Source organism: Monodon monoceros, unplaced genomic scaffold (assembly GCF_005190385.1).
Source record: "Monodon monoceros isolate NGI ecotype Baffin Bay Population unplaced genomic scaffold, NGI_Narwhal_1 Super_Scaffold_2, whole genome shotgun sequence".
Lineage (NCBI taxonomy): Eukaryota > Metazoa > Chordata > Mammalia > Artiodactyla > Monodontidae > Monodon > Monodon monoceros.
In genome coordinates, this window is record NW_021703776.1 from 24,638,409 (window position 1) to 24,651,901 (window position 13,493).

Below are 13,493 nucleotides of genomic sequence, written 5' to 3' on the forward strand. Positions count from 1 at the left end.
GCACTACATGTATAAAGTTGGAGTATATCAACCAACTAAATCCAATTATATACAGCAAAACTTTTGGTAAGGATGAATAAATCTCATCATCCATGTAAGTCCAACTTCATCTGATAAGCAACAATCTTCAAAAACAGCTATAACCACTAAAAATCCTAAGGTGAATATCAAAGTTCAACATTTACTTACATTTCTTAACTTTCTTTCATTCTAAGATAGCGAATATTTCCATTGCAGAAAACAATTTGATTGTAATGATCAAAACACATGCTTTAAGAAGGACTAAATAATACTCAACACAGCACATAATTTTATAATCATTTTCCTGTAAAAGAGAATTTTTTCCTCAGTTCCAAGTTGAAGAATTTGACTATACTTAATTGATAGAAGTCACTCAGACGAGCGGGGAGAGTCTGGGCATTAACTTTAATATTCCAAGAAGAGCAAAATTAAGTGCACAAACTGCTAATTAACTCCCAACTAGTATTCTCCCTATTCTCTCTTCAGTAATGGAGTCCTATATTTTATTTGGGTACATGATTATCCAAGGGGAAAGAAAATTATGTTCCGTATCTTCTTGCATCTAGGCAAGACTAGTCACTAAGTTGTGGACAACGGGTGCAGATAGAAATGCTGTCTGCAATTTCCAGAACATACCCTTAAAGGCAAAGTGTGTGTCCTTCAGTGCCATCTGCTTCCTTCCTGATGCATAGAATGCACAAATCATTGTGGATATTGGAGCATCCATTTTGGACCAAAATATGGAAAAGTTACACTGAGGAGAGCAAAAAACATGAGAGAAGGACTGTAGGGCCTGGACGATGGAGAGTTGTTATATTAGGCCTTGCACACAGAATGTGACATGAGAGAGGAATAATCTTTTGGCTTGTCTTAGCACTTTTACTTTAAGACTCTCTGTAATAGCCAAACCAATATACTAATCATAAAACATGATTCATTTTTATTCACTATCTAAGGGTTTACAAGAGCAACAGTATTAACATATCTAAAGGACTATGAACTTCCCCAACAAAAAGTTTTAGTGAAGTATAAAATGTATTGTCTTACATTTCTTTATAAATTCTCAAAAATTTTATGTGAAATAGTCCAACTCCAGCAAACTTGACAAAGTTAGCAGGATGTCAAGAATATGCAGAACTAAAATGAAATTTATGTATCACCGAGTCAACTGTAGCATGTCTTAGATGAGAGAAAAACAGTTTGAATTTAAATATGTTTTAATGCCCTTAGGCAACTACAGTTTTAAGGCTGGACTGGTACATGAATCCAACTAAACCTGCTAGGTCAGCTTGTTTGTAAAGCCAATCACCCTAGTATACCTACATTTACCCTGGAATTTAATGTAAAACTTTTAATACTCACATCGAGATCATCCTTTGCATTGTAGTAGACAACTTCATTGCTCTATAAAAAAAGAAAAAAAAAAGAATGCTTTAGTGATTTGATTAAAAACATAATAATATACTGGATCAAACACTGAATACATTTTATTCATATTTTAAATAATAAAACTCTCATAGTATTCCTTTTACAATATATTCCACAAAGATCGAAAAGATTAGCCAATATTTTCTAAGAACATATTCAAACACTATAGCAGTGATATTAGAAAAGCACATCTTGTACTGCGGGAAAACTTCTCAGCATAGGTCTGAGAACAATTTGTGAAGAAAAAGATTTTTGAATTCCTAATGCAAATAAGTTATATACATATACACACACACATACATACAAACACACACACCTAAATAATGAAATGATAAATAGGATAATTCAAGAAAAGTGAATACTGTAAGTGGCTGCTTAAGAGTTTGTTGAAACCATGACTTTTAAAAAATATACATCGAATGTTGAAATTATTCTTGAAGAAAGGTATATCTGCACTATACTGGCAGGAATTCCTTCAGGAGATTCAGATAAGGGATTAAGAGTATCTGTGAATTTAGATAGCAAAGAATATCAGATAATCCAACATACTAATGTTCTCATATTCTACCAAAGTATCGAGTGAGTGTTGGCTTTTCAAGAATGAAAGTGTGTGGACATTTCTGCTAGCCATCAACGTCGCTGAATATGCCATAAATATAAAGTATGGATATAAATTGTGTTACAAAAGAAAAATGGACAGGAAAAAATGGATAAAACAATTATCAATGAATTTTAAATTCCTATTCTGTGTACAAGGCTAGTTCTGTGCAATATAAAAATAATCTGCATATACTGATATCTTTTTTCTTCTCCTCCTGAACTGTTTGAAGATACGTATTACCCATCTTCTGTACATCTTTAGTAGTAACTTGGGTACCATGTAAAAGTGTATTTTTCTGTGTCTCTTAAACATTTACAGACATGGACAATATAAAACTTTGTTAAAAGAAAACACAATTCACAAAAATGTTTAAAAATCGCTTGGGAAAAATAGACTAAATTAGTGCTTCTCAAAGTATGTTCCAAAGAAAATCACTAGTTCTTGAAGCTATAGTAGACCTTATACAGGCAAAAGTATTCTGTGGTCATGATTTTACAATAAACAATGAAGTTAAAATTGTGTCTTTTCAGCAGGAAGTCATACAGCCTTATTGTATGAATGCACATTATAAATCTCCAAGAGGAAAAGAGATCTTGTTTCATTTCCAAATTTTTGCCACAGATTCTGCCCCCGTTTTTTTATTTGAGAAACATACCATGATAATGAAGATCTGTAAAATATAGGTATCTCTGAAGACCAAATAACCAAACCAAAAACTACATAGATAAATATAAGAACATATGATTTGTAATACTGAATGAAATCCATGAGTTTCAATTTATTTCATTTAGAATCATTAAAACTTTTAAAATTACCATTTAATTGTTTTTTTAAAAAGAACTAAGTAGCTAGAGAATTTTCACATACATAAAAGTTCTACTTCCTGGAAGACAGTTCTGTAACAAAGTTAAAATACAATGTCAGAACTCATCACCTACAGGAAGAAAGAGAATCTTCTGAATTCCCCTGAGATCCAAATCCAATTACCAGTTTATTGATCCCTTGTGGAACCCTGTAATTTATACTCAGGAGACAATTTTCAATCTAGAATGTGGATTCCATCAAAAGTTAAAACACTGAATGAGTTTACTTCATTTTAGATATTATGTCTGCCAACTGATTGCTTACATTTACAGAATTGAAACGTGTGGAAAACAAGGTGAAACTGCATTAAATTTCAAGCGGTTCAGCAGCATCATTTTCAACATTCATTCAATACCTATTTGTATATATTTCTGCGCCAAAAAAGACACAAAATAAGTTAAACACATCTACCCCTATTTTTAGGTAAAATAACATGTTCAGATGACTATATAAAACAATTTATTTGTCTAGGATTACAATTGGCCCCTGGTGCCAGAGCTAATGGACTGAACTGATTAGTCAAATTTTCTTCTTATGTGTGACACATGGTCACATTAACAAAAAGAATTTACTTATTAAACCTAAGATGAAGAGTATCACATACAGTGTCAGAAGAGGGTAAAGTATGATAAATGCTAGTTTTCACTCAAACTACGTATTTTGACTCTACTAAGATAAACTGTGATTGAAGTTAAAATGAAAATGGAGAAAACCTAAGTTTATTTGAGAATTTCCAAATGTTTCTTTTCTTTGTTACTGTATTATTTTTTACATAAAGCCACACTACTTGCCTCTTCTTTTAGAAGGTCTACATTGCCTCTAAAACTGTCACTGAAAATGTGTATTGCTAAGTTTATTTAACTTTTATGCATTTGCACAAAATTTTCTGGACTTTGGAAGACGTGTAATTCCAAAACCTGGCTTTTTTAAGCAAACTGGAAACAAAATACATTAGTCATAAAATAATACTGCAGGCCAAACATTGGTACTCCTTGTGACTAGGTATTTTATATTTCTACTTTTAAGAAGCTCTTTGCTTATACAACATCCATTTCTTACATGGTCAAAATATAAATGCAAAGGAAAACAAAGCGTGTCTTTTTTATAGAAAAACAACATACCTAGGAAGCACTTAATCAAACATGTGTGCTTAGACAGGTGGTCATGTTTCAATAAGAGAACACAGGCCTTAGTGGAATGTACAACTGATTACATCCACTGTGTTAAAACAAAATTTCTTCCCTCCAATAAATGACATTGCTTTTGACTCAGAAGCTTTTTGTTTTTTGTTTTTTGTTTTTGCGGTACGCGGGCCTCTCACTGTTGTGGCCTCTCCCGTTGCGGAGCACAGGCTCTGGACGCACAGGCCCAGCGGCCATGGCTCACGGGCCCAGCCGCTCCGCGTCATGTGGGATCTTCCCAGATCGGGGCACGAACCCTTGTCCCCTGCATCAGCAGGCGGACTCTCAACCACTGCGCCACCAGGGAAGCCCTCAGAAGCTTTTTTTTAACCTCATTTTTTATAAATACACTTTCCTTTCTCAATCCTCAGACTGTGCATTGATAGCACGCACATTTCATTATTCCCTTACTCTATCTAGCAGAAAGGCTTGACTGATCAATTTTCGTAAAGATAAATCTCTACAGGGCATCAGGATTTGGGGAAACTGTAAGTCTGCATTTAATGTCAACCTAGTCCACCTACATGGCAGCATGATGCTAAAATAAATGGCAAACATTCATAGGGCCTTTAATTTGTATAATTATATAAAAACATTTTTTGTCTCAGTTCGTAGTGGCTTTTGTTTATATAGTTTCAGAATTACTTGGTTCAGAAATAATTTTGAAAGTAGGCTTGAGAAAAATCATAATTTGGTGGTCATAATTCTCTTTCCTATCACATTCATTTAGAGCCATTTCTTCTGCTTTGTGGAAATACATATTAGCTCTATTATAAAATATATACATATATATATTCAGATGTGTGCAGCTACATTAAACTATATCAGTCTGAAATCAAATCATGTAAGTCACTGAATCACCAAAATATATCCAGAAACAATCCTAAGAGAATTGGGTTAAAGGTCAGTTCTCAGGAATGAAAGACAACTCACACTGAATCAGCCCTACTTCTACGTCCTGATGTTTTTACAGGGATGACTTTTGGCTAAAATTAACTGTGTGAAAAGAAAATTAGGAGAGGATATTGTAGAAAAACAGTTAAATGATCTGAGTGGGGGAAGTTAGAGGGGAGGAGGAAGAGTATCAGCTGAATTCCTTCTCCCTTTATCCTGCCCCTGCCCCCATCTCACCTAGACTTTGTACAGGGAGGGGCTGGGGGTCTCACCACCAACAGAGGGAGCCACGCCCCCTTCATTCAACAGTACTCTGGCGCCCTCACTCTGTGCTAAGCGTTGGAGAAACAGAGATGAACACTATGGACACACTGACCTAAGAGGCAAGTTCTTGCCCTCCTGATTCACACATGACAAGATGAGCAGGCAGCTGGGCCAGTTGCCCCAAATCTGCTGTAACTGAAGAAGATCTCTTACTATCCTTGGATGGTAGGACCACATAAGCCAAAACCTTCCCAGGTTTCAAAATAGGCAAGAGTTAAGAATTTCAGATATTTGAGACGTTCCTCCTCTATTGATCAATTCAAGGATGTGTGTTTGAAAATGTGTGTGTGTGTTTCTTTCTGAATCATTTACCTACCCTATCACTCAAAATTCCCTCCGTCCCTTTTCCAGAGTGTACATAGTTATATCATTATCATTTAAGACTTTAAAACCATAGCATATAAACTAATTATCGCAGGCACAGATCGGAATTGAGTAATCTTCTTTCCCTACTATCCTTCTAGGTAAACATTTTCATGTAAATTATTAAACAACATCATCTTAGAAGGTATTTTACCTCCAAACACAGAGGTTTTCAGTGGATTTCAGTGCATTATGTGCAGTATGATAGGCTAAAGCTAGCAACAGCCTCAAACGAGATTCATAGATTAGTCAAACCTTTAGAGAGCAATTTTTCATAATTTAAGCACCATTAGATGACAAGAACAAACTGTTTCATTTCTGATTTTTAACCAAGTAGTTTATTTATTATCTCCTTGAAACAAATTTACCCAAATGGTTCACCCTAATACAATGCTGCTGTTTACTGAAATTTAAAACATCCCCTAGCAAGTTGAGAGATGAATGACTTTAGTTTCCCAGTGTCTTCTGGGAGTCAAAAATTAAATCTGGACAAAATAGACCATTCCATCTTTAAAATATATATTGTGAGTGACAGTCCCTTGCATGCCACTTTCCTGTAAAACGTGGCCTCTGATGAATAGTTTATGTTAAAAATCTGAAGCATAAGTACAAAGCTTCAACCTGGGAGTAAGATATTGCCAAGGATAAAATTTAAATAATGGAACTGAAAATTAGGATTTTATAGGTAACATCTGAAATATATCACACATTCAAAACTCAAATAGACATTAACTTCCTGTCCAATTTACTAATTCTCTTTTCTTTGTTATACACTTGACTCTGCATATGATCCACAGCGTTGACAAATTTGGGGCAACTCTATTGCCTGTTAAATCACCTTAAAAAAAAAACCTCATTCTTACTGTCATTTTATCCTTCTTTAGTTCCAAATATGCTGTCAATAGGATGAATATTAAGGATACTCTTTGTCATAAATGAGTTGTGTTAATGATTCCTACCAACCAAGATCCACACTGTTTAGCTCAAATCATTTAAAATTCAAATTTTTTGATTATTATATCTTTGTAACAATTTGTCCTGGTAACCAGACACAGCACCACTATTGATTGTGCCCAAGTCAACCACGCTACATGACATGGGTTAACCAGCAGTACTGATTATAGCACTGTGTGAATAAAACAACTTAGCAAGGTGTTGGGGGAGGGTGTGTGTGTATACATCCATGTGTGTGTCGGAGAGGGGGTAAGAATGTAAGTGAACTTTCCAAAGATAGCTAAAAGTAGCTGAAGCAGTAAAGACAGTGGTTCTTGAAAAAAGATATTTTTTATGCCATTCTATCTGTTTGGGGTTTGGAATGCATGAAATATTGCTTATGAAGATAAAAAGGGAAAATAAAGATGGGCACAGGTCCATCTAGAGATCAATGTTACCAGATTACTGGGCTGAAGGCATGTGATAAATCTACATGCATTCATATTACGTGACAAGAGATAATAAAGAAGATGATTGACGTAAAGTGTTGAGCACAGGGCCTGTTATTTTATATACTGAAAAAGAAATATCCACAGAATTTATTTATTAGCTTTATCTAGCATTTACATAGAAATTAAAGTAAAATGCATACAATTTTATTTTCTTAGATCAGTTACTATGCTATGAGTCTATTTAATCATTTAAAGTCCTTTCTTCAAAGATTCCATACAGCACAGTGGAGAAGAAATGGTATTATAGCTGCTATTGCTATTTTTATTCTGATAAATTAAATGAGGTAATTTATAAGAAAGTCTAGTAAAATGGTAATTAAGTGTTGGTTCTATATGCAACCTGTCCATTAAATATGTTGTTATGCTCCAAACTCCTCTGTGATTCTAAGCACACTCTTTCCAACCCCACATCTCCTTTAAACATCCATCCTCATCCACTCCTGCCTAGAAAAACTCCGACTGTGTATTTAACGCAAAATTTGTTTGTCCATCCTAACACCCAAACTGTGGAATCTTGCTGGAGAAAATTACACATGCACCCCTCACATAGAGTAAGTCAGTGGTTCTATGTTTTAAAAACTGTAGTAAACTTTGTTTCGTAATTTTTTTTTTAATTCAGAAACCCTCCTATCTTTGGGAAACTGTTTCTTCCAATCACATGATTCTGATGGCTGGCAAATCAAACCACCTTATTTCTCTGACCACAGAAAATAACAGGCGCCTAAATCTATCCAAAAATAGCATCTCATCTCCCTATTCCTTTTTCAGCAGAATATCATTTTCCAGGAGCGGTTACGGTTGCAAACGCTGTACTGCTTAAAACCTAAATCTTGAGATTTAGGGGGAAGATGGCGTAAGAGTAAGACGCGGAGATCACCTTCCTCCCCACAGATACACCAGAACTACATCTACACGTGGAACAACTCCTACAGAACACCTACTGAACGCTGGCAGAAGACCTCAGACCTCCCAAAAGGCAAGAAACTCCCCAGGTACCTGGGTAAGGCAAAAGAAAACAGAATAAACAGAGACAAAAGGATAGGGACGGGACCTGCACCAGTGGGAGGGAGCTGTGAAGGAGGACAGGTTTCCACACACTAGGAGGCCCCTTCGCCGGCGGAGACTGCGGGTGGCGGAGGGGGAAAGCTTCGGAGCCGCAGAGAAGAGCGCACTCACAGGGGTGCGGAGGGAAAAACGGAGAGATTCCCGCACAGAGGATCGGTGCCGACCGGCACTCACCAGCCCGACAGGCTTGTCTGCTCACCCGCCGGGGCGGGCGGGGCTGGGAGCTGAGGCTCGGGCTTCAGTCAGAGCGCAGAGTGAGGACTGGGGTTGGCGGCGAGAACACAGCCTGAAGGGGCTAGTGCACCGCGGCTAGCCGGGAGGGAGTCCGGGAAAAGGTCTGGAGCTGCCGAAGAGGCAAAAGACTTTTTCCTCCCTCTTTGTTTCCTGGTGCGCGAGGAGAGGGGATTAAGAGCGCTGCTTAAAGGAGCTCCAGAGACGGGCGCGAGCTGCGGCTAAAAGTGCGGACGCCAGAGTCGGGCATGAGACGCTAAGGCTGCTGCTGCCGCCACCAAGAAGCCTGTGTGCGAGCACAGGTCACTATCCACACGCCCCTTCCGGTGAGCCTGTGCAGCCCGCCACTGCCAGAGCCCCGGGATCCAGGGAACTTCCCCAGGAGAACGCACGGCGCGCCTCAGGCTGGTGCAACGTCATGCCAGCGTCTGCCGCCGCAGGCCCGCCCCGCACGCAGTGCCCCTCCCTCCCCAGCCCCGGCCTGAGTGAGCCAGATTCCCCGAATCAGCAGCTCCTTTAACCCCGTCCTGTCTGAGCGAAGAACAGACGCCCTCCAGCGACTTACACGCAGAGGCGGGGCCAAATCCAAAGCTGAGCCCCGGGAGCTGTGAGAACAAAGAAGAGAAAGGGAGATCTCTCCCAGCAGCCTCAGAAGCAGCGGATTAAAGCTCCACAATCAACTCAATGTACCCTGCATCTGGGGAATACATGAATAGACAACGAATCATCCCAAATTGAGGAAGTGGACTTTGAGAGCAAGATTTACGATTATTTCCCCTTTTCCTCTTTTTGTGAGTGTGTATGTGTATGCTTCGGTGTGAGATTTTGTCTGTATAACTTTGCTTCCACCATTTGTCCTAGGGTTCTATCCGTCCGTTTTTTTAAAAATTTTTTTTCTTAATAATTATTTTTTATTTTCATAATTTTATTATATTTTATCTTACTTTATTTTACTTTATCTTTTCTTTCTTTTTTCCTTCCTTCCCTCCTTCCTTCCTCCCTCCCTCCCTCCCTCCTTTCTTTCTTTCCTTCTTTCCTTTTCTTTCTTTCCTTCCTTCCTTTCTTTCTACTAATTCTTTCTTTCTACCTTTTCTCCCTTTTATTCTGAGCCGTGTGGATGAAAGGCTCTTCGTGCTGCAGCCAGGAGTCAGTGCTGTGCCTCTGAGGTGGGAGAGCCAACTTCAGGACACTGGTCCACAAGAGACCTCCCAGCTCCACATAATATCAAATGGCGAAAATCTCCCAGAGATCTCCATCTCAACACCAGCACCCAGCTTCACTCAATGACCAGCAAGCTACAGTGCTGGACACCCTATGCCAAACAACTAGCAAGACAGGAACACAACCTGACCCATTAGCAGAGAGGCTGCCTAAAATCATAGTAAGTCCACAGACACCCCAAAACACACCACCAGACGTGGACCTGCCCACCAGAAAGATAAGATCCAGCCTCATCCACCAGAACACAGGCACTAGTCCCCTCCACCAGAAAGCCTACACAACCCACTGAACCTTAGCCACTGGCGACAGACATCAAAAACAACAGGAACTACGAACCTGCAGCCTGCAAAAAGGAGACCCCAAACACAGTAAGATAAGCAAAATGAGAAGACAGAAAAACACACAGCAGTTGAAGGAGCAAGGCAAAAACCGACCAGACCTAACAAATGAAGAGGAAATAGGCAGTCTACCTGGAAAAGAATTCAGAATAATGATAGTAAAGATGATCCAAAATCTTGGAAATAGAATAGAGAAAATGCAAGAAACATTTAGCAAGGACCTAGAAGAACTGAAGATGAAAGAAGCAACGATGGACAACACAATAAATAAAATTAACAATACTCTAAATGGGATCAATAGCAGAATAACTGAGGCAGAAGAATGGATAAGTGACCTGGAAGATAAAATAATGGAAATAACTACTGCAGAGCAGATTAAAGAAAGAAGAATGAAAAGAACAGAGGACAGTCTCAGAGACATCTGAGACAACATTAAATGCACCAACATTCGAATCATAGGGGTTCCAGAAGAAGAAGAGAAAAAGAAAGGGACTGAGAAAATATGTGAAGAGATTATAGTTGAAAACTTCCCTAATATGGGAAAGGAAATAGTTAATCAAGTCCAGGAAGCACAGAGAGTCCCATACAGGATAAATCCAAGGAGAAATACGCTGAGACACATATTAAAAAAACTATCAAATATTAAATACAAAGAAAACATTAAAAGCAGCAAGGGAAAAACAACAAATAATACACAAGGGAATCCCCATAAGGTTAACAGCTGATCTCTCAGCAGAAACTCTGCAAGCCAGAAGGGACTGGCAGGACATATTTAAAGTGATGAAGGAGAAAAACCTGCAACCAAGATTACTCTACCCAGCAAGGATCTCATTCAGATTTGATAGAGAAATTAAAACCTTTACAGACAAGCAAAAGCTGAGAGACTTCAGCACCACCAAACCAGCTTTACAACAAATGCTAAAGGAATTTCTCTAGGCAAGAAACATAAGAGAAGGAAAAGACCTACAATAATGAACACAAAACAATTAAGAAAATGGGAATAGAAACATACATATCGATAATTACCTTAAATGCAAATGGACTAAATGCTCCAACCAAAAGACACAGATTGGCTGAATGGATACAAAAAAAAAAGCCATTTATATGCTGTCTACAAGAGACCCACTTCAGACCTAGAGACACATACAGACTGAAAGTAAGGGGATGGAAAAAGATATTCCATGCAAATGGAAACCAAAAGAATGCTGGAGTAGCAATTCTCATATCAGACAAAATAGACAAAATAGACTTTAAAGACTATTAGAAGAGACAAAGAAGGACACTACATAATGATCAAGGGATCGATCCAAGAAGAAGATATAACAGTTGTAAATATTTATGCACCCAACATAGGAGCGCCTCAATACATAAGGCAAATACTAACAGCCATAAAAGGGGATATCGACAGTAACACATTCATAGTAAGGGACTTTAACACCCCACTTTCACCAATGAACAGATCATCCGAAATGAAAATAAATAAGGAAACACAAGCTTTAAATGATACATTAAACAAGATGGACTTAATTGATACTTATAGGACATTCCATCCAAAAACAACAGAATACACATTTTTCTCAAGTGCTCATGGAACATTCTCTAGGACAGCTCATATCTTGGCTCACAAATCAAGCCTCAGTAAATTTAAGAAAATTGAAATTGTATCAAGTATCTTTTCCGACCACAACACTATGAGACTAGATATCAATTACAGGAAAAGATCTGCAAAAAACACAAACACATGTAGGCTAATCAATACACTACTTAATAACGAAGTGATCACTGAAGAAATCAAAGAGGAAATAAAAAAATACCTAGAAATAAATAACAATGGAGACACGACGACCCAAAACCTATGGGATGCAGCAAAAGTAGTTCTAAGAGGGAAGTTTATAGCAATACAATCCTGCCTTAAGAAACAGGAAACATCTCGAATAAACAACCTAACCTTGCACCTAAAGCAATTAGAGAAAGAAAAACAAAAAAACCCCAAAGTTAGCAGAAGGAAAGAAATCATAAAAATCAGATCAAAAATATATGAAAAAGAATGAAGGAAATGATAGCAAAGATCAATAAAACTAAAAGCTGGTTCTTTGAGAAGATAAAAATAATTGATAAACCATTAGCCAGACTCATCAAGAAAAAAAGGGAGAAGACTCAAATCAATAGAATTAGAAATGAAAAAGGAGAAGTAACAACTGACTCTGCAGAAATACAAAAGATCATGAGAGATTACTACAGACAACTCTATGCCAATAAAATGGACAAACTGGAAAAAATGGACAAATTCTTAGAAACGCACAACCTTCAGAGACTGAATCAGGAAGAAATAGAAAATATTAACAGACCAATCACAAGCACTGAAATTGAAACTGTGATTTAAAATGTTCCAACAAACAAAAACCCAGGACCAGATGGCTTCACAGGTGAATTCTATCAAACATTTAGAGAAGAGCTAACACCTATCCTTCTCAAACTCTTCCAAAATACAGGAGAGGGAGGAACACTCCCAAACTCATTCTACGAGGCCACCATCACCTTGATACCAAAACCAGACAAAGATGTCACAAAGAAAGAAATCTACAGGCCAATATCACTGATGAACATAGATGCAAAAATCCTCAACAAAATACTAGCAAACAGAATCCAACAGCACATTAAAAGGATCATACACCATGATTAAGTGGGGTTTATTCCAGGAATGCAAGGATTCTTCAATATACACAAATCAATCAATGTGATAAACCATATTAACAAATTGAAGGAGAAAAACCATATGATCATCTCAATTGATGCAGAGAAAGCTTTCGACAAAATTCAACACCCATTTATGATAAAAACCCTCCAGAAAGTAGGCATAGAGGGAACTTTCCTCAACATAATAAAGGCCATATATGACAAACCCACAGCCAACATCGTCCTCAATGGTGAAAAACTGAAAGCATTTCCACGAAGATCAGGAACAAGACAAGGTTGCCCACTCTCACCACTCTTATTCAAGAGAGTTTTGGAAGTTTTAGCCACAGCAATCAGAGAAGAAAAGGAAATAAAAGTAATCCAAATGGGAAAACAAGAAGTAAAGCTGTCACTGTTTGCAGATGACATGATACTATACATAGAGAATGCTAAAGATGCTACCAGAAAACTACTAGAGCTAATCAATGAATTTGGTAAAGTTGCAGGATACAAAATTAATGCACAGAAATCTCTGGCATTCCTATACACTAATGATGAAAAATCTGAAAGTGAAATCAAGAAAACACTCCCATTTACCCTTGCAACAAAAAGAATAAAATATCTAGGAATAAACCTAAGGAGACAAAAGACCTGTATGCAGAAAATTATAAGACACTGATGAAAGAAATTAAAGATGATACAAATAGATGGAGAGATATACCACGTTCTTGGATTGGAAAAATCAACATTGTGAAAATGACTCTACTACCCAAAGCAATCTATAGATTCAATGCAATCCCTATCCAACTACCACTGGCATTTTTCACAGAACTAGAACAAA

General features: G+C 37.6%; 1 protein-coding gene across 1 annotated transcript in view; it reads right to left on the bottom strand.

Annotated features, from left to right (window-relative positions):
* The window catches only part of CACNA2D1 (calcium voltage-gated channel auxiliary subunit alpha2delta 1), a 486,952-nt gene that overhangs the window by 175,347 nt on the left and 298,112 nt on the right, over positions 1-13,493 (bottom strand). The window contains exon 5 of the mRNA XM_029233044.1: positions 1,384-1,425. Within this exon, the coding sequence (XP_029088877.1) occupies positions 1,384-1,425 (42 nt within the window). The remainder of the gene's footprint in view (positions 1-1,383; positions 1,426-13,493) is intronic.